Consider the following 22965-nt stretch of genomic DNA (forward strand, 5'->3'; position numbering starts at 1 on the left):
TATATATATATATATATATATATATATATATATATATATATATAGTGTATATATACAGTGTATATATACAGTGTATGTATATATATATATATATATATATATATATATATATATATATATGTTTGTACATTTTTTTCTAAAAAATAAAAAAATGTATAACTGGTATTGCAGTACTTTTTCTAAGAAGTAATTTAGGTGCAAAATATGGGCCCCTTGTGCCAGACAATACTGTATAACTTTGCAATATGATGGTATATGACATCTAAATTGGTTCGATGATAACTGACAAATGTGGACACAAAACCATCTTGACTCCATGATTGTGCATCATAAAATGTCTTGGTTATATTTTTTGTATTTTATATGGTTGATATTGATGTAAACCAATGTTTTTAATCATACAAATATTTTCATTTAAAAATCTGAAGTCTTGTACTTGACACTTCAGCCATTTGCAACTCCTTTTTCATATAACTTATTTTAGGGTAAGTAATTTGGCACAGTAATACCAAAAACACTTTAGTGTATAAGAGGTTAAGCCTACTAAGAATGAATGTCTTTTGAATATGGAGCTGCATGTAATATCATAGCTGTAATTTTAAAATGCTTTCAGATTTGATTTCTAAGCTGTGTAAACATCAGCACAAAATACTTTTTGTATGTGATAATTTTAAGCTGCACTTTGAAGTTACACATTAGCATTTCTCATGAAATAATAAGTACACGTGGACACACTTTTCTAAGTGTATATTAAGGATGGGATAATATCAAAATTTCACATCAAAATTATAGTAACAAAAATTAAAATAACTTCATATTTTATATTGAAACAGAACTTACACTTTTTAAACCAGCAATTTTAATATCAGATGGTATAACTATACACAAGCCAATCACAAATACAGTAACTTACATAAATACCAGTTATTTTTGGTTTGTAATAATTTTAATGATATCAAAATACCTGTGTTAACCACTCATATATACAACTGTTAACATTAAATGATCACAAATTTAAACACATCAAATGAAAAACTGATTTAAATCTCTTCATAAAGAAAGTGCATCTGGACTTAATCTTCCATTTGTATTTAGTTTTCTTTATTGTAAATTTAAATGTGAAAGTGTCAAGGTACTTACTATATCCAGTTTAATCTGTAACCTGTGAGAGGAGATAAGGTGTCCACTGGCACTGACCGCCTCTCTTGATGGTACAGGTTTCTGGAGTGCATAAAAGATTACTAGAAACCTTGGCATGACACTTCCACCACATCAGTTGGTCCTCTTCTGATTGAATGGATAGTATTGAAAAATCGATCTTATTCTCTGCTTTCACCTTTTCTTCAGGGATGGTGAGATACACATATGTAATTAAATGCATTTCATTTTAGTTGCGGTGTTCAGTCAGATGATTGTGTCAACAAACACACAGAGTTTATTCATAAATCTCAACTGACTAATTCACACAATTCTTTCTAATAGTCTACATCTGCTATTTTAACTTTAAATTATTTTGTCTTCAATTTTGCATGTAGAGATTTACACTCATTTTTAGACAAAAATCTAGACTCATTGAGGAATAATTGAGTAGAGAAAAAAATCTAGGAAATATAAAATACATACTGTATCTAGCAAATGTAAAATATAATTTGCTGTGAAAAATAAGTATTTTTTTCCATATTCTGTTGATTTTTCTGTCAGAGTATAATTTTCTGCAGCTGCTGAGTAGTCGACTCTCAACACTTAAAAAAAAAAAAAAAAAACAATATAGGACCATCTGACTTATTTCTGTTCGATAGGTGAAAGAGCTTGAAGCACTGTCACTACTTTCAACCATAGTTGTATTAAAGCGGTAGATAATACACAATTTGCATGTTACACATTCATGATTATGTGTATTTTAGCAAATGCAGTGTTCGTTTTAAAAAAGAAAATACGGTAATTGACAATAGTTATAGGAATAACTACAATATAAAGCAATGTAATAACTGTCAGGGATTTGAGCACGGTATATAGTTACTATCCCATTCCTAGTGTATATTATTTATGTTAATTTGTTCATCTCTAACGGTCATATTTAAATTAATGTTTCATCTTAATTAAACCAATGTGTAGCATGCAGTCAATGGTATTAACCATGCTAACTTCATACATACACATTTGGTTTTAATCAGGTTATTAGTACTGATGTTTTAATTTGGGCAAAGTGCATTCCTGTCATACTATCATTATGAACTTCTCTATGTGAAATATTTCATCGATAGCAAATGGTTGAACTGCTATAATTTTAATATATTTAGAATGGTGCAGTATTGCAGAGTTTTTAACAGGGGTTCTGCTTCTGAGTGTTTACTTTGCAGCAGCACAGAGGTTTAGCAAATGGACAGCCATTGAATGGCCAATATCCGTCCAGCATAGGCCTGTAAAACCGCTAATGAAATACACTTTTATCTCATTCATTGTTTCTTATCCTTATTGTCAAGGGTGACTGCAACATATTTCTAGTAAGTGTACAAAAATTGTGTTATGTTTTCATGGCTTTCTTCTTTTTTCATGTTTGTTCCTTAATCTAATTCAAAACCTTGAGTTTCAAATATTTTTTAATTTTTGATATTAATTTGTATTCTGTGTTATTAATTTCATCTTTGCTTTTATTTCCGTTGTATTCCCTTGATTATTTGTAAAGTGCTTTGAGCATTCAAAAGGTGTTACATAAATAAAATGTACAGTATTATTACAGCATATTATTATTATTGGACAGTGTCATGACTTCAGGTTTGATTTCTTGCCTACTCAGGTTCTATATGGAGTTTGCATGTTATGACCATGTGTTTTTGTGAACTTAGTGTGTGTAACTTCAGATATTGTTTAATACCTGGATATTATAGGTTTGTCATTAAGATCTCTCAATTGCCAAAATATGTTTATTCTACATGTGTTGTTAAATTACATCCTACCAGTTTAAGCTGACAGGTAGCTCCCCAGGTTTTCCATGTTGCTTATTAAGTGAATGATCTGAGATGTTGCTACAGATATAAAGATTTTCAGTATTTAATGTAAATGGTATGCTTGTAGAAATGCAGTATATACATGGAAAAACTTTCATCTCTACTTCTGCTATTATTGTAATTAACACCATTCCAGTAGTGACTTCAATAGTATTTCAAAAAATTAGTAAGAATTCCCTGAAAAAATTTACTTTCAAAGTTTCAAAATGGGTAGGTGACTTAGATGCATCAAGAGATACAGTACCAAAAGCAAATATAAAAGAAGGGTACTGTATATGTATATGTTGATCTTACTGCTAGCAAAGAGAATCTCAAAAATAGAAAAAGAAAGCATGCTTGAAATTAAATAACCATTTATTTAAACTTGTTGCAGATTAAGGTAACAAGTGACATCAGAACACACTTGTTATTTGATTCTTGCTGTTTTTTTTTTAAACATTTTATTGAATTTATTAAAATCAAATAACATTCCATGCAAGCAAGTCAAGTTTTACAAAACTAGGTTTGAAACAAATCAACCCCCACCCATGAGAAAGAGAGCTAGGCCAATAGAGTGAAACTTTAATAGTAAGAAAAATAAATAAATAGAATAAAAAAAGAGAAGAGAATCCACTTCCTCAATTTAAATGCTTATTCTAAAATGTTATTGATTAGATTCTGCCAGGTTTTAAAAAAGTTTTGTACAGTTCCTCTAAGTGACAATTTGATTTTTTTCTAATTTCAGATAATATATAACACGGGTGGGCAGGTTCAGTCCTGGACGGCTGCAGTGGTTGCAGGTTTTTGTTCCAACCCAATTGCTTAATTAAAAACCAATCCTTCTCAATTATTTAATTTCATGGCTTGCTAGTGCTTTAACTCTGCCATGTCAAGTCATTCTCATATTCTAGATTTTTTTTCCTTTCTAAGGATATCATCCAAATGATTTGAAGTCTAAAACAGACGAGCTATTCTCAGTGCTTCACTTTTTTCTCTTCACTTTCCTTCCAAGTATTTAATTAAACCCAATAGTGCATGATAAATACACACAGGTGTAAATGGTAACAAGCTAAAAGGAGAAATGCTGGTTTCTTTTGTCATTTGCATCTTGTTGCTAATATGGAGCAATTAAAAACCAAGACTACAAGACTAAAAATAAGCAATAAAGGCTCACAATCTTAAAGAATGAGACAACTAAAGTGACACAGAAGTGTTACTTGAGCAATAAGTGCTTCTTATTAAGCAATTGGATTGGAACAAAAACCTGCAGCCAGTGCGGCCCTCCAGGACTGACTCTGCCCACCCCTGATATATAACATCAGTTACCCACTGATTTAAAAGAGGTGAGTTAGGATTCTTCTAGTTGAGCAATGTAAGTCTACGTGCCAATAGTGAAGTAAAGGCAATTACAGTTTGGTTGTCCGTCTTCCACTTTAAGCCCATCTGAAAGTACACCAAACACAGCTGTTAGTGGATTAGGAGGAATTGTGACTCCAAGGCTGTCTGAAAGGCATTTAAATATTTTGATCCAAAATTATGCTAATTTGGTGCATGTCCAAAACATATGGCCCAATGAGCATGGAACTTGATTGCAACGTTCGCAGGTTGGATCTTGCTCTGGAAACATTTTGGACAATCTTAAACAAGACAGATGTGCTCGATATATCATTTTAAGTTGAATTATTGAATGCTTTGCACATATGGAGCTAGAGTGAATTCTGTGCCTGGCTGCCTTCCATTGCTTTTCTGAAATGTTGAGTAAGTGATCCTTTTCCCACTGTACTGTAGGATCTTTGAAAGAGAGGGACTTTAAAAAGTTTTTATACATTACAGAATTGCTGTCTGAGGCCTCAAGACTAATCAATATTTTTTCCGGAATAGAGGTTGGTGGGAGGTGAGGAAAATTGGGCAGGTTTTCTTTAACAAAGTTTTTAATTTGGAGGTAGTGAAAGAAATGTGTTGCTGGAAAGTTAAATTTGGAGTGTAATCTGTTTGTAGGATGCGAAGACGTTGTCTATGTACAAATCTCTAACTGATTTAATCCCAAATGTTTTCCAAACATTAAAAACTGCGTACATTTCAGAGGGTGAAAAAAAGCGGTTATTGTGCAGAGATGCCACAGATAAAAGCTGCTCTATCTTGAAGTACTTCCTACATTGGTTCCACATTCTGAATGAATGAAGCACAACTGGGTAGTTAGTATATTGGCGATACCTTGTAAAGAAGTTGTAGTCACTTCAGTACATACAGTATGTATTTTGTAAGCATGCCCGTGTCGATCAAACAGAGGAAGCTCTGCCGTCTTACTTGTGGCTTTACTCTGTAGGAAGATAAGTAAACAAATCGAGGTAAATAACATTCAATCTGGCTTTTCTATAAGTAACATAAATGTTTTTATATAAAGACCATCACAAAACATAATCACAGACAGGACTTTGCACGATACATTGGCAAGCTCTGTAAGCCCTGCTTTTTCTTAGAAGGACACGTGTGGGGCAGACTGACTGGCAGGATGACGCCCAACGTGTTGCTGCATCCAAACGGTGCCATCTTTTGCTTTTACGCCTGGTGCAGCTGCATTATTCTTATATGTGAGTGGACGTTTCTTGTAGGGAGGGCCTCTATTCTCTTTCTCCAATCTTTTTTTTATAAACATAACGTTTATAAGCACTATAAATTTACACTGGCTGTTACAAGACTCAAATCAAATATATATATATTTTTTTTATTGTACATTAGTAACAATAAAAGCAGCTCCTACTCAAATGGTAATTCTGGTGGGTGCCCGGATTCGATCCTGGTACCTCTTAATTATGAGTCAGCAGTTCTTATCGCTGCGCCACTCGAGGTCATATCTGTGTCGTACCCTAACCCGATTTCTTTTTCTTCAGTAATATTCTTGAATAAAAGCGCACTTATTTTGTTATACGTGTACCTTTTGTGAAAGTGTTTATTTGATTTTTGGTCTTCACACATTATATACTCCATATCAAAATTTTGTCATTAGTACTATAACATGAAAAAAGTTTCTAATTTAGGTATTTGTTTTCTTGCATTTCCCACATTTCCTGTCGTCCGATCGTTATAGACACGGAACACACATGAAATGCATGTGTTCCAAATAATGATATATTATTTACCCTATGCAACTCACAGGATGTCACATACAGATAAAATTTTTATTTGAGCTGGGAGAACTTTTTGCCCAAGATGAGCTCCGGCGGTGGTACGGATAGGATAGCAGGCTGCTTATGCTGAGCGACACATTTACAAAACAAAAGACACTGATGGAGAGGGGCGAACGGATTTAAGGTGGGCCAGGATTAAACGTTTTTTTGTAGGCTTCAGGGATTCTAGTGTTAATGACATCTCTCTAATTACTGACTCAAGTGGGGTTGCAGTCCTTATTCTCCTAGATCTTTCTGCAGCTTTTGATACTGTGACCATGAGATCTTGCTCTTGCGGACTGAACATCTGGTGGGGCTTAAAGGGGCTGCTGTTAACTGGTTCAGGTCATATTTTACTGGTAGACACTTTTCAGTGTTTTTCAATTTTGTTTCTCGTCTGCTGCTCCTGTTAAATGTAGTGTTTCTCAGGGAACCATTTTGGGTCCTATTTTATTTTCAATTTATCTTCATCCTATAGGAGCTATTTTCAAAAAATGTAATATTTCTTTTCACTGTTATGCTTATGATACACAGGTTTATGTTCCTGTTTATAACTCTACAATTAATCTAAGATCCTGGATGGCTGACAGTTTTCTTGATCTCAATCAAAATAAAACGGAAGTGCTGATAGCTGGTCCACCTGCCAAAGCTCTAATTGGATTTGAATTTCTCGCCTCTTTCGCTGACTTTTTCAAATCTCAAGTCCTTAATCTTGGTGTTATTTTTGACAGTGACCTCTCTTTTGAGAAACAGATTAACTCGGTAGTAAAGAGTTGCTTATTCCAGCTTTGTCTTTTAGCTAAGGTCAAACCTTTTTTATTTATCTCCTAGGGATCTTGAGAAATCTACTTGTGTTTGTATCTTTTCTCAGCTTGATTACTGTAACTCATTGTATTCTAGGATCAGCAAATCCCTTATATGCAGGTTGCAGTTGGTTCAGTATGCTGCTGCCCATTTTTTGGGTTGGGCAAGAAAGTTTGATTCTCTTTCTCCAATATTAGCTTCTTTGCATTGGCTGCCTGTTAGTTTCAGAATTGACTTTAAAATTTTGTTGATAGTTTTGAAATCATTACATTGGTATGCTTCTGCCTAATTATCTGAATTTTGTGTTTTACACCAGCCATCCAGAGAGCTTAGATCTGCTGGTCAGTTGTCTGGGGACAGGGCTTTTGCAGCTGCTGCTCCTCGTCCTTGGAACTCTTTACCTCATTACATTAAGGAGTCTCCTTCAATTGAAATGTTTAAAACTAGATTGAAGACCCATTTCTATTTTCCAAGCTTTCAGTGACCTTCGCTGATACTGATGGTTGCCCTACTCTTAGTGATCTTCTTTCTTTTCTTTAACTCACCGCTGGCTATATTTAATTTAATTGTACTTTATTTATATTTATTTTATATAGGTCCGTTATATGTTTTAATGTAAAACACTTTGGCTACAGCATTACTGATGTTGTTTTAAAAGTGCTCTATAAATAATTTGACATTGACATTGACACTAATCCACCTTGGTGGATGACTGTTGATGACCAGGGTAATTAATGGCAGCTGCGGGCAACCCAGGCATCCCAGCCAATGCTTTAAATTTCTTTTGGAAACACTGAATGAATACATGCCAATCAGCAAGTTTAGACATTTTACTGTAACCTAGTTTTGTATCTATGTGTTTATTATTCATGGAATAACATTTTTATGTATTTCCTCTTTTTGATTATATATCAGTAATTATAAATAGAACAAAAAACTACCAATGCTGTTTTTAATATGTGAATCTGGTGTCATGTTGTGCTTTTTCCTGCTGTATCAATGTATTGAATACTTAATTTTTCAGTGATTAAAATGTTAATGCCTGTGACAAATTTATGTTGTTATTAAACTGTTTAAAGTCTTTCTTTTAGGTGAATGATAAAGTTAATGCTTATGTTGCCAACTGCTTATTATATCGAAAGCCTGCTATCTATCTTATCATTGCCAACCTCAATTAAGAAGGGGCACTAAAGCCAGTGGTTCTTTGTTTTAAACCTGTTCTCACAAAAATACAAAGAGAACACATCCACTCAGCATTTGCCCTATCATTAGAATTTATATTCAAAAGTGAAAAGTAGTGTAATGCTGTATCTGACTTTACCATGTAACTTGAATAACTGTTGGTTTTATTTTCAGGTTAAAGGATTTGTTAATTACTATGGACCCCAGAGGTTTGGATCTGTGCAGAGTGTTAAGGCTGATCAAATTGGATTGGCTCTTTTAAAGAAAGAAATGGTACATATGTTGCTTAGATTTTATTTCCTTATAGTGAAAGTTTGTTCTTTTCAAATGGATAATTCCTCTAGAGAAATCAGAAAGACCTGGCTTTTACAGTATTTAAATATGTTTCACATTACTGTTTTGTTATGTTGTGCAGTCATTATTAAACTAATTTAACATTCTCAGTTAATAAATAAACCAGTTAAAAGGTAACAGAAAAATAGATGGTCTTTTTCCTTTTCTAATAATTTTTTTTTTTTCCAAATTATTTTGTACTGTCCTATGATATATGACACATACTTTAAAAATTAAAAAATCAGGAGTGTGCTCTCCTCGACTTTCTCGTATACTGAGAAGGACAAAAAGGTCATCAGAACCACTTCCAATTGTGCAATATTTCTCAAATATCATATCTCTTTGTTTCTCATAACAACTAATTGATAATATTAATACACAATCATTTATCTCTGTTTATAATCAAACTTTATATTAAAATGATATTAGTTAGGGAGGTCATAAATTTTTTGATTGATTACATATGCATTACCAAGATTACAAGCAAAGTAAAAAGAGTTATAGTCACCTAAAAACTTAGAAAAATTGTTAGTATTATATAATATTTGTTGAAATAAATTGCTATAGGTAAAACTGCATTTAGCTAAATTTAATTGTGATAATGATGGCGGAAATGAAAAAAAAAAATCATAAAATTACAATATTTTACCAGGATCACAACAGGGACATAGCAGCTTATTGTTTACATTACATCTTGATATTTACATGGCATGTTCAGTGTTTCCATGTTATTGGTAAACTGATGATGTGTAAATTGAAATAAAATTAGTAATAGTTATTGAAAGAATATGTGTTATATTAAATACAGTTTTTAATATCGTGTACATATTTATATTTCCATGATACAAAAAATTCAGATGGTTGTTTAAATAAAATACTCCCTCCGGTTGTGTAATTTTTCTCAAATTTCATATTTGTTTGCTTTTTATCATTATAAATATATATACAAAATTTGAATAATCTATCTGCAATTACAGTTCATCCAGAAAGTATTCACAGCTTTTTCCACATTTTCTTATGTTACAGCCTTATTCCAAAATGGATTAAATTCATTTTTTTCCTCAGAATTCTGCACACAACACCCCATAATGACAACGTGAAAAAAGTTTACTTGAGGTTTTTGCAAATTTATTAAAAATAAAAAAATTGAGAAAGCACATGTACATAAGTATTCACAGCCTTTGCTCAATACTTTGTCGATGCACCTTTGGCAGCAATTACAGCCTCAAGTCTTTTTGAATATGATGCCACAAGCTTGGCACACCTATCCTGGGCCTGTTTCGCCCATTCCTCTTTGCAGCACATCTCAAGCTCCATCAGGTTGGATGGGAAGCGTGTCGGTGCACAGCCATTTTAAGATCTCTCCAGAGATGTTCAATCGGATTCAAGTCTGGGCTCTGGCTGGGCCACTCAAGGACATTCACAGAGTTAGATATCTTTATTGTCATTGTCACTTTTACAAAGGAACAACGAAATTGAGTTGTCCTGAAGCCACTCCTTTGATATCTTGGCTGTGTGCTTAGGGTCGTTGTCCTGCTGAAAGATGAACCGACGCCCCAGTCTGAGGTCAAGAGCGCTCTGGAGCAGGTTTTCATCCAGGATGTCTCTGTACATTGCTGCAGTCATCTTTCCCTTTATCCTGACTAGTCTCCCAGTTCCTGCCGCTGAAAAACATCCCCACAGCATGATGCTGCCACCACCATGCTTCACTGCAGGGATGGTGCCAGGTTTCCTCCAAATGTGACACCTGGCATTCACATCAAAGAGTTCAATCTTTGTCTCATCAGACCAGAGAATTTTCTTTCTCATGGTCTGAGAGTCCTTCAGGTGCCTTTTGGCAAACTCCAGGAGGGCTGCCATGTGCCTTTTACTAAGGAGTGGCTTCCGTCTGGCCACTCTACCATACAGGCCTGATTGGTGGATTGCTGCAGAGATGGTTGTCCTTCTGGAAGGTTCTCCTCTCTCCACAGAGGACCTCTGGAGCTCTGACAGAGTGACCATCGGGTTCTTGGTCACCTCCCTGACTAAGGCCCTTGTCCCCCGATCGCTCAGTTTAGATGGCCGGCCAGCTCTAGGAAGAGTCCTGGTGGTTTCGAACTTCTTCCACTTACGGATGATGGAGGCCACTGTGCTCATTGGGACCTTCAAAGCAGCAGAAATTTTTCTGTAACCTTCCCCAGATTTGTGCCTCGAGACAATCCTGTCTCAGAGGTCTACAGACAATTCCTTTGACTTCATGCTTGGTTTGCGCTCTGACATGAACTGTCAACTGTGGGACCTTATATAGACAGGTGTGTGCCTTTCCAAATCATGTCCAATCAACTGAATTTACTACAGGTGGACTCCAATTAAGCTGCAGAAACATCTCAAGGATGATCAAGGGAAACAGGATGCACCTGAGCTCAATTTCGAGCTTCATGGCAAAGGCTGTGAATACTTATGTACATGTGCTTTCTCAATTTTTCTATTTTTAATAAATTTGCAAAAATCTCAAGTAAACTTTTTTCACGTGTTGTGTGCAGAATTCTGAGGAAAAAAATTAATTTAATCCATTTTGGAATAAGGCTGTAACATAACAAAATGTGGAAAAAGTGATGCGCTGTGAATACTTTCTGGATGCACTGTATATCCATAGTTTACTTGAAATTTTGCGAAAGTATTCAGTTAAAGTACCACTTCTGGTTGCTAGAAGTGGCCCAAAACTTGATAGGATTCCTTATGTTTTATATAAAGCAGGTGTACAAAATCTCATTGACCTAGGTCAAAACATTTTCGACTTATTGTGTTTACACATAGACAGATATAACTTTAACAATGATATTTTCAGACTCGGGAATATCTAAAACATCACGATTCATCAAAATCTCAAGGTCGAATATGTTCATGTTTCCTATACTTTCTCTATACATGGTATTTTTGGACTCGAGAAGGTCTAAAACGTTAAGATTCATCAAAATCTTGGAAGTTACATTTTTTCACGAATCCTATACTTTATACTATGTATACAAGGAAGTAAAAAAGGATGGATATTTACCAGTAAGTCTTTAGTATTATTTTTGTAATTGATTTTGTTTTCCTTTAAGCTCTTGAGAATATTATTTTTGCTTTAAAGTGAAGATTGGTGCTTAGGCAAGTAGTGTGGCATAGTGTTTAAGACTTTGGACTATAAACCCTGAGACTGTGGGTTTCAGATACCACTACTGACACTGTGTGACCATGAGCAAATCACTTGACTTGCCTGTGCTCCAATTAAAAAACAGTAGAAAAGTAACCAATTGTATATCAAATGTTTTAAGTTTCCTTGGATAAGGGTGTCAGCCAAATAAATAAAAAAATATTTATATTTTCACTGTTAGATTTCTTTATTTTTATCCCCAAACTACCTAAATAGCATTTAAAATTAGTAAATTAGTGTTGTGTTGGCATATATAATATTGTTAAATATTGTATGAGCTACACCAATTTTAAATGAAAATGTACCAATATGTATAAAGGTTTTATGGAGTTCATATTGTAATGGTTTTGTTGGTTTAAATTACATTAGTTTTGAATTTTTCATTCACCTCAGACTAAATTACAGCTTTTGAAAAATGTTTTAACAATTTTTATACATTATTCACTTTCTTTGTATTTAGGATAGCTGATTACCCAGTGGCTTCCCTCACTGAGTGCAAGGGAAAAAAATAAAATGTAGTCTGTAAGTTATTAAACAGTAAAACATTAACATTTAAGAAGTAAAGATACACTGAGCACTACTGGAGTGGTTTCGGGTAAACTACATTTTAAAGGCGCTATAACACAACAGGTAAGTAGTACTAACAGCAGCTAAAATGTATTTGGATCATTTCTCGGTAGTAGATCCCTTATGAAAGTTGCTACACGACTGTTGTGGTATAGAAATTACATTTTCTTTGTGATCGTCCAAATTTCTGCCTGACAACCTTGCACTATGTGCCTGTAATTTACTTCTTAAAATAATTAATCACAAAAGCAACCTTGAATGTTGCGGGGTTTTAGTAACCCGAACTCACCCTAAGGGACAGTAAGTAGTCGTGCAGGGCAATTTACAAACAGAGTTGTGCTTCGATGGTGCTGATTACACTCATTCGCAAAGATTTCCACTCTCCCAGGAGCCGACGGGGCACAAACAGTGCGAGAAGTGAGTCATACGTAATTTCCGTTTCATACGTAATTTCCATATCGCTTGGTCATACGTAATTTCCGTTTCAAACGCGAAAAGAATTTTATATATATATATAGATAGTAATTGCATATATCTGTTTTTTTCACAGGTTAAAGCTGTAAAATTGTTCTTTACAGCTGAAGGAAATGACCCTGTCTGTGTTGCAAAAAAGCATTTTCTTGAGACTGGTGTGTAGTGACATTTATTGGATTTTACAGTTAACTGTAAGGTTGTCTTATTATTATTTCATTTATGTGGATATAGAGTATTTGATTTGTGGATATGTCAGATGTATTTACTGTACATCTGTCTATGAAGTATATGCCTTAATTACATGAAAGTCATTTTGTTCAGACATATAATGTTTTTATGGTATACACTTTGGATATCAATTTCCACAATGTATTGAAGTGTTTTCAATGGAATAGATTACTCAGCAGTTTAGATTGCAGTGTACTGTGATTTTTTTTTTTTAATTTTTATATTCATTATTGATTTCTCAGTAATGCTTTGATAATATTGAAATTTGATGACGCCATGCAAACACTCAAGGCTTTCAGTACCAGAGGCAGGCAATTGACATACTTTTCATTTAGAGAGTCTTTGGTTTTATGTCTCTCATTCAGCAGTTGGCTCTTTTTGGGCATACAAACATTATAACCCTTCTTGAGTTTGAATCATGCAGACAGTGTTTGCTGAAAGTATTTTCCATGCTACGTTATCCTTTAGATTTTTGAGTTGTACATGTGAGTTGTACAGTTTTTCTAATAATTAACATCAACCTCTAACATAGCATTGTATGTGATCAGTATTCTTTTTACACCTGTCTATTTAAAAAGTTATTAGTTATAGCTCAGAAGGTCTACCATATTTGTTAACATTGTGAACTATAAAAAATGACAATGATATGGACTGTATAATATGTAACATTTCAAATGTTCACATTAGGAGGAAACTTGTGTATTATATAAACTTTATACATCCTTTGCAAACCAGTTCAGAGTTGTGAGAGGCAGAGCCTATGCATTAAACTATTTCTCTTAATGATCTTACATAAAAAGATTAGCAAGGTATAATTCATAAAACAATTAACCAATAAAGAAAGCATATAGTTGATTCCTTTCTTTGCCAGATCTTCTTTGCAGTGGAGGTACAGTGACTATAAAAAGTGGATGTTTTGACATTTTGTTATTATACATTGAATCACAAAAAAAGACTTTAGGAAAAAGTGAAAATAGATCTCTACATAGTGGTCTAAGTTAATTACAAATATTAATATATAGATTATGCCTGGGGTTTGTTTCCTGCGCTTGCGCCCTGTGTTGGCTGGGATTGGCTCCAGCAGACCCCCATGACCCTGTAGGTAGGATATAGCGGGTTGGAAAATGGATGGATGGATGAATATATAGATTAATAATTGATTGCACAAGTACCCCCCTTTAATATAACACACCTAAATCATAACTGGGGAAGCCAGTTGGCTTTAGAAATCACATAATTTGTTAGATGGAGATTACTTGTCTGTATTCAAAGGGTTTTAATTGATTGTAGTTTGGAAGCACCTTACCTGGAATGTCCAGCTTGTGGTGTTTTAATATCGTGGCCTAACCTACACAATAAATACAAACACATACTCCAACTCTGAGAGAAGGTAATTGAAAAGCACATATCAAGGAATGGAGACAAAAAATATTCAAATCACTGACTATCCTTTAGAGTTCAGTTACTTCTGTAAATCTGTATAGAGCAGGTTATCCACAAAAACTGAGCTGTCTTACAAGAAGAAGACTATAGTAGGAGGCCACCAAGAGACCTATGATTATTCTGAAAAAGTTAAAAGTTAAAGCTGATTAGATTGGAGAGACTATTCATACAACAGCCTTTGCCTAGGTGCTTTACCAGTCACTGATGTATGGGGAAATGGCAAAGAGAAAGCCACTGTTAAAAAGTAAAAAAAAAAAAAATGCATGTGACATCTCGGATAGAGATACGATTATTGTCAAGGAGGGAGGAAACTGTCATAAAATCTGGCCACACAAAAATGCTTATAAAAGAAAATGCAAAAATTATGGTTCAAAATATAAGTTTCAAAATTACTTCATTGTCAATAGCTACATTCAAAAGATGGGAACCACAAATCCTATTCTCTAAGCAAATCAGAAAACTCTCAGAAGACTTAACAAGAAACAAGCAGAATGGACCAAAGGTCACAAACTTAGAGTGATGGAGATAAGGACACTTAATGAAACTAATGCTAATACATCCTTGCAGAGACAGATATACCTTTTTATACTACTGAAATGCTGCAAAGATGACCATTTACATCACCTGGACATTCTTGTCCAATTAGGACATGCTCCCCAACATCATTAAAAATAATTAAGCAATAAATTAAACAATAAAGTCAATCTGGAAAAATATAATTAAACTTACAGAAAAAGATTATAAAATATTTCACCAATAAGGAAAGCAAAAAAAAAAAAAAAACTAAATTCATGAGCAAAACCCAGAACAAGAACTAAAGAGTGGATTCCATTCACCCCAGTCTTTTATAAAATGTGCAAAACCCCCAAACACCCTTTGGCTTTGTGAGGCCTCCTCCTGGTATGTGTTCTTGCAAAAATGTGTCCCCTCGTGGGGTTACAGGCAAAGACTCTTAACACACACAATGCTGCATCATGGGCTGGTAAACTGAAGTGATCTTTTCTGAAGTTGTGACAGCTCAGGCTGAGTGGCAAATGCAGAAAGTTCAGCAGCAGGTGTCACAAAGACGGGAACTACAGATTTAGGTGTGAGAACTGCAGTCTCTTGTTTACTTAATGGTTTGCTTACGCAACACCTGGCCTTCACTTCTACCATTAATCAAACAACTATAAATGGCTGGTTGCATTGAATTCAGTTGCTCCTCTCGTGAAGTCTTATGTTGCATTAAAATATTTGATAGATATAATTCTCTTTGGAAATGCACCATGCAGTACTTTACCTTGATCCTTTTGTGTATTATCTTGTGTTCTTCTCAGTATTTGTCAGTCAAGAACTCAAGAAAACTTGCATCATAAATTAAGTTGTTTTACACTACAGTCATCCCATTTAATTGTGTGCCGTTACGTGAAAACATGTATAGTGTATTTTATCTGCTTATGCTTTTCTCTGTTAAACTTTTAACATTTATGGTGTTTTGCTTCTTTAAAGCTAAGTTAATGCTAGAACTGGTCCTTTGTTTAGTACTGGGTTTTTTTTTTATATAACAACTTTAAGTAATATATTTTTATTAAAATAGTATCTTTGATAAATAATAAACTGAGGTGCCAGTGTTGTTGTTTGCTTTCCCATGTACAGGTGTAGTTATATGGTTATTCATGTGCCTTATCTTAATCAGATAATTGCTTACAGAGAACACCATTTAAATGCAGCTTGATCAAATAATCAGAAATAAAATGTGAACAATTTATATATTTTACTGTGCATTTTCTGTAATTTAATATTATTAATTTTGCTTTACTCATGCATGTGTTTCTGTTTTGGCTATTAAAGCCATGTAATAAATATATCTTGCCAAATTCACTAAAAGCTAGGTTTGTTTTAGCACTCTATTTTTTAATTAAATTGGATTTAAAACTGTTATTACATAAACAGTTCTTCAAGTAAATGCTCACATTTTGACATAATTATTTCTTGTATAGTATTAAGTTAATGACAAAGCATTGAACAATGTCAATCTAAATGTTGTATCTTAGTTATTGAACTGTGGAGAAGTCAGATAAAAATTCCTAATTTAGCATTTAAACAGTTGTGAAATATGCACGTTATATATATAAAAGTGTAGTTCATTTTTTGTATTGTTGATATACTTTCAGTGGAAACTTGTTTAGGCAAACCTGCTCGATAATGTATTAATCTGCACATCCAATCAGCCAGTCATGTACCTGCAACTCATTAACTTAGGTTGTATTCATGCAGACATTACAGTGACTTTGGCAATATATGATAGTTGGTTCCAAATGTTATGATTCAAACTCAACAGCTCTCCTCCTGGGATTTTTATGCATTAAAGTGTCTAGAGTTTAAATTTGTATCTTGCAAATAAAAAAAATATTTAGTGAAATTATATCTGTGGGTGAAAACAACTTGTTAAAGACAAAGGTTGAAGGAGAATATCCAGACTTGTACAAGCTAAAAGAATGGCCACCTGTAACTCAAGTAACAGGTCTTCACAACAGTGGTGCAGAAAGACATATATGAACACGTTGGACATTAAAACTGAAAGAAGAATATACCAGCTATGAACAGGAAGGTAAACCTTCAGTGGTCAAGTGATTGCCAGACTGGGCAACTGAATATTGAATAAATGTTAACTGTTCTGATAAATCTGCTGCAACATACAGACAGTGAAGTGTGTTTTGGACATTAACACCATGAATACATGGATCTATCCTATTTTGTGTCAACATTACAGGCTGTTGGTGTATTAGAAGTGTGTGGGAATGTTTTCTTGGAACACATTAGGCATCTGGATACTAATTCAGCAACATTTTAATGCCACATACCAAAAATGTGTTTCTGGCTATGTACAGTACATTCCTTTGTAGTTAGAGTTTACCCTATTTCAAATGGATATTTAGAGCAGGATAATGCAACGTGTCACAACATATGCATCATCTCAATTAGTTGAAATGAACTTGGTAAACTGGTAGTCAACTCCGTTTACTCCAGTGATGTGCACTATCAATCCATTAGAGCTCATTTGGGCTGAGTTGGAAAAGGATGTTCACAACATGAATGTGTAGCTGGAAAATCTTCAAAAACTATATGATGCTATCAGTTCAGTTTGGATCAAAATCCATGGAATATTTCCAGCATGATGTGAATTTATGTCTCCAAGAATTCCCACCTGATACTATGGTCATGTGATCACTCAGTTTAGGTACTTTAGCTTTTGGATAATGCCATTAATAAGGCCAAAACATGAAATTATATAAATATACTACATATACAGTAGTTAAAGACTAACAGGTACACTTTTTGTTTTTTATTATTTCATTTAGAAGATGCAAAGGAAACTCTTGCCTTAATGCCTAACCATAAAGTGCGAGAGAGAATGATACTGCGTGCAATAAACAGATTTGGATTTGGAGAAGATGGGTGCACCCAAGGATGGCTTAGTATTCCACATGGAATGCGCCTCTTTTACATCCATGCCTGCTGCAGCCAAATATGGAATGAAGCAGCTTCCTATAGAATTCAAACATATGGCAATCATGTGGTGCAGGGTGATCTTGTGTTTAATACCACATATGAAGACAATTCAGGCTTAAGCTGTCAGGTAAGTTTTTTTATGCGTTTATTATTTTTACATTTCAATATTAATAAAATTATACATAAAATGGTATACAGTTGTTATTTATATTGTAAATGCAGGTTTTTAAAGTAGTTTAGCATAATAAATCAATTAATCATTCATTTTGCTGTATCAGCTTTATCTGATGCATGGTCACAGAAGTTGAAACCTAACTTCACAGCAACAGGTGCAAGTGAAGAACCAAACTCGGGCACAGAACTAGTCAATTGCATGACGCTCTCATACATACACTGAAAACGTATAACTGAAAAAGCAAGAGGGTAACAAGTAAGAAATAAAAAGCATACCATTGTATAGTATAATACAGTATATATAAGTTGTTTCTTTCATGCTCTGTTATCTTTTACAGGAGGTTCATGTAGTTTCTGCAAAAGAAGCAACAGACAACTTTTATTCCATAGTACAAGTACGTGGTTTCTTTTATAAATATTTCAATCTGACTTACTTCTTTACAAGATGGCTTACATTTTATGTGGATAATCAAAACAATGTGACTTATGTAAATTCAATTAACATAAGTTTTCTTCAATGTATACTAATACATAGTTATATATACATATACATACATTTATTTAACAGTGTGAAATGGCACTGCACTGTTTAAAAAAGAAATGGTTAATTTTACAATAACACTTTTTTTATCAATTTTTTGCTGGAGTATTAGAATCCTTCTATGCAGGCAAGTATTCTTAGAGTAACACTGTAGACTGTATTACATTTTTTTTAAATGGTAATGTTAGATTTTTTCCCCTACAATATGTTTTGACATAAATCTGTTATTTAACATAAATTTAGTGCTGCAATTTGTCAGTTTGAGTTGGGACTAAATAGCACTTTCCTTTTTAATATCATGAGAATGGTGTTAACAAGAACAGGCCATTCAGTCCTTCTTGTCAATCCCTATTCATATAAACTTTGCAAAATATCATCAACTCTAGATAAGTGAGTAACCGATAAAGATATTTATATGTGAGCATAAAGATAGCATTAAAGATATACAGTATATTGCATTGATATAACTGTTGTGTTTAAGCAGTAGTTTTTCTAGGAGAAGCATAAATGAAAAAAGACACTAAAGATATGACATTTTCACATGAACACATTCAAAAAGTTATTAATACCTACTGCAAAAATTGTAATGGTCTTTTAGAAAACTGTTTCACAATACTGAAAATAGACCTGTACCTTAACTTGAATATTATCGGTACATTTTCTTAACCCACTGTAGTTGTAATTCTACTTTCCTCTTTCTCTGACTTCTGTGTGAAAGGAGGTTATACCATTTGTTTTTCCATGAGACAGGTGAATGTCTCAATATTTCCAGTCTACCAATGGCAGGTTGTAGTACAGGAAAAAGAGTATTTTAAAGATTATACATTTTCAGTATAGAAAATAAACTACTGGATATATCAGAAAGAATAAGTTGTGATTTTTTTTTTTTTAAGTGCCTGAATCATTAACAGTTTAAATATTTAAAAACATAAGATGATTTGTGACAAACCTCAGTTTTCAGCAAAAACTTTATTTCTTTACTAAAATATTAGAAAACCCAATGCTTGCCCATAAGTAAATATGACCAATTTCAGCAAAATGTATAAAATTCTTTATTATTCCAGTTGCTGAAAGATGAAAAGGAAATGTAACATTACCTCTTAGAAGCAAGTGCAATCTCAGTTTTAATCTCTCTCTCTATATAAAATCCAATGTCTGTCTGTCTGTCTGTCCACTTTTCACAAGAGAACTACTTAAAGGATTTAGATCTGTTTTTTTTCTGTAATTTGCTTGAACATTCCGGTTGATTTTGCGACCTCTCTCATCATGCTAAGTATCATAGTTCGCTTTCAGATTCGCGCAAATAAATTGTTACTGCGAGAGACGCAGCGGGCCGAGTAAAGGGGGGCAGGGCCAGCCTCGAGGCGTATCTTACCGCCGCTTAGCTAGCGAATGAGAGAACTACTTAACGGATTTAGATCGGGTTTTTTTCTTAGAATTTGCTTGAACATTCTGGCTGATTTTGACTTCTCTCATTGTGCTAAGAATCATAGTTCACTTGCAGGAGCGATATATTTGCGCTAATCCAAGATAGAGGCTGCAGGCCTAGAGGAGGGGGAAGCATGACGTCAGGAGTGGGGAGCCTGGCAGTGCCTGCCTCACAGTCCTTTTTCATTAATACGCAGGCGGAGCCGCTGAGTACGGCTAGTTTAGAATAAATTCACTTAATTATTGTAGTGACAGAGTCTCATTACTGTGAGGAGCAAGGAGACTGGGATATGTCACATCATGCAGACTTGTAATGTGGGATAGGGAAAGGTCAGAACCAAAACAATCATACTGAACAGCAAACAAAACACAAGGGCAAGCCAAAAGAGAAGTCAGGAACATAAGGGAGTTGAAAGCCGTAACGAAACTTAGCGCTTGTGCTTACTTGATAAATAAACTAACTTTTCTGAAATCTACATTGCAGAACTGCTGTATTTACAGAATAACTTCTGAATGTTGAACCGCTACTCAAGATAATGTGAAATGTAACTGTGTGTCGTATAAACAAAACATGATAACAGAAAATAAAAGTGCTTGAATAAATAAAAAAAAACACTAAAAACGCAAAATTGATTCTTTAAATGAAAAACTCAATAAAAAAACATCAAATAACACAAAAAGAATAATATTTATTTGTGACAATTAGAATATATGTCAGGTAAACAGAAATAACATGCATACATTGTCAAACCTCCTTAATCCAATTCAGGGTTGCAGTAAGTACAAGGCAGGAAACCGCCTAGTCCATTGCAGGGTCCAAGTATGTATATATTTACACTCATATTCCATTGGATTCTTTATTCAGCCTAACCCGCATGTCTCTGAAGATGTGGGAGAAACACCAACTTCAGAAATTACAGAATTTATTTTCAGTTGTTGTTCTTGGTAAGAGGCACAGAATTATTTACTAAGATTTCTGAATGAATAACTGTGAGCTTTCTTTCACTGCTATCTACCTGTAAACTGAACACATGCAGGCACACGAGTCACATAAATCTTTTGACAACTTATATAGCCTCAAAACAGAACACATACTATGCAAAGGGTGCAAAAAACAAACAAACTATGAAATATATTTTTTTCATTCCAGCCTTATGTAAAATTAAAGCATCTTTTCATTGTAAGGATGTGAAATGTTCTTTGACATCCATGAAGAAATTACACCTTCATTTAAAAAAAGCAAGTAAATTCACAGGAAGCAAGGCATCTTGGGACGGGGCATTATCAGCATAAAAAGTGAATAATTTTTTCTAGACTGACAGTTGAGGATTCTTTTAAAAGCAGATAGTATGACGATTTCATTTTTTTTTTATTGGAGAATTTTTATTTGGGAACTACCAATGAGGCATTCTTGTTGGCACTTGAGTAACATGTGAGATAGACTGGGGTGTTCAAAATCAGACTGGAAAACGACCTGTACAACACTTTAATCAAGCAATCAGTGCAGCATAAATACAAGATAGAGTGTTCATTTTGCTTAAATGCTTTTCATCCATCAAACTATTACCTGTTCCCACTTCATTATATGATCACTGGGAGCCTGATATTGCAGTGTTTGTGGCATGTGTGACACCATCCTGGACAGAGCACCAATCCATTATAAAACCAACAAACAACTTTCAGTGCTAACTCATGCTCAGTCAGGTTAGAGATGACAATGAACCTAACTTGAACATCTTAGAAATGTGTGAGGAAACTGCAGAACTTGGTTAAGTCCCACACGAGCATGAGAAGAATGATCAAATGCCACATAGTTAATGAAACGTTGGGGATTGCACTTAGTTTTCTGTACTTACAGACCAGCAGTACTAATTACTCTTCCACTCTGATATAAAATTGCATGCCTAATAAATACAGTAAAAAGGTACAACTTGCTTTTTGGTAGAGTAACCATGATATCTGATGTATGTAATCTTTGCAGTTTGGACAAATGGAAACAATACTCCTACAAGAACAAAAAACACCCCTCTTACTTTGACCTGTGTATAAACCAACTTTCTAAATATTACTTGCTCTAATGGATTATTTAGCATTCATTTACAATGAAGGCATTGTAAATCTGTCTTGCATAGGCTCTGTACATTCTTCATATTTTTTTTTTCTTTCTGAAAGGTGGTGCTTCCAATGCCAGGCAACAATATAAAGTATCCAGAAAATAAACTTGGAGACTGGTACAAGGAAACATTGAAGAGACATGGATTAGAGCTTTGTAAATTCCGTATAAATTCACTGAAACTCAATATACCCGGATGCTATCGTCGGTTGCTGGCTTTCCCTAAAAATTTAAAATATCAGCTTCATGAAACCAATGTCCTTGGCACAAATAAGGAAACCATTCTTGCAAATGACCTGTGTCCTAATTCAGATTCATTACCATATTTATCTTTGTCATTCGATCTTAATCCTTCCTGCTATGCTACAGTGTGTCTTCAAGAAATAATGAAATCTGACCTTTAAACATTTTATATTATCCATCCATTTTATATTATTCTCAACATTTTAGCGTTTTGGGTTTTGCATGGCTCTGGTGTATTATCTTTTATTACAGCATACTTCTGTGGTTATTTTCAGTGGAGAATTATGCATTTCATTTCAGTAGTGGATATTGTAAATAAATCAATTTTTCACAGTTCTGGGTATCATTTATATGGAAATCTTGCAAAAATTGTTTTTCTCAGAATTCAATTGTGAAAAGTTTTTGTTGATTGCCTATTATATTTTGTAGTACATTTACTGAATAATTGAGAGAAATGTGAACTGAAAAGTTTTGATAACTCATTTACCATTAAAAATGCTATAAAAGCATATTATTAAGTGCCAATTGTGCTATCTTTGCCGACAAGCACGAGGAATAGAATGATTTTATTGTGTCTTTTGTGTTTTGAGAAACTGTAAAAAGTTAGCCTCTTT

General features: G+C 34.0%; 1 protein-coding gene across 1 annotated transcript in view; it reads left to right on the forward strand.

The window, feature by feature from the left end:
- The window catches only part of pus7l (pseudouridine synthase 7 like), a 68688-nt gene extending 46008 nt beyond the window's left edge, over window positions 1-22680 (forward strand). Inside the window, exons 5-9 of the mRNA XM_028810711.2 lie at window positions 8315-8413; window positions 12766-12844; window positions 17702-17979; window positions 18365-18421; window positions 22168-22680. Of these exons, the coding sequence (XP_028666544.1) occupies window positions 8315-8413; window positions 12766-12844; window positions 17702-17979; window positions 18365-18421; window positions 22168-22512 (858 nt within the window). The 3' untranslated portion in view covers window positions 22513-22680. The remainder of the gene's footprint in view (window positions 1-8314; window positions 8414-12765; window positions 12845-17701; window positions 17980-18364; window positions 18422-22167) is intronic.
- The last annotated feature ends 285 nt before the right edge of the window (window positions 22681-22965 follow it).

Source organism: Erpetoichthys calabaricus, chromosome 1, assembly GCF_900747795.2.
Source record: "Erpetoichthys calabaricus chromosome 1, fErpCal1.3, whole genome shotgun sequence".
NCBI classification, from domain to species: Eukaryota; Metazoa; Chordata; class Cladistia; order Polypteriformes; family Polypteridae; genus Erpetoichthys; species Erpetoichthys calabaricus.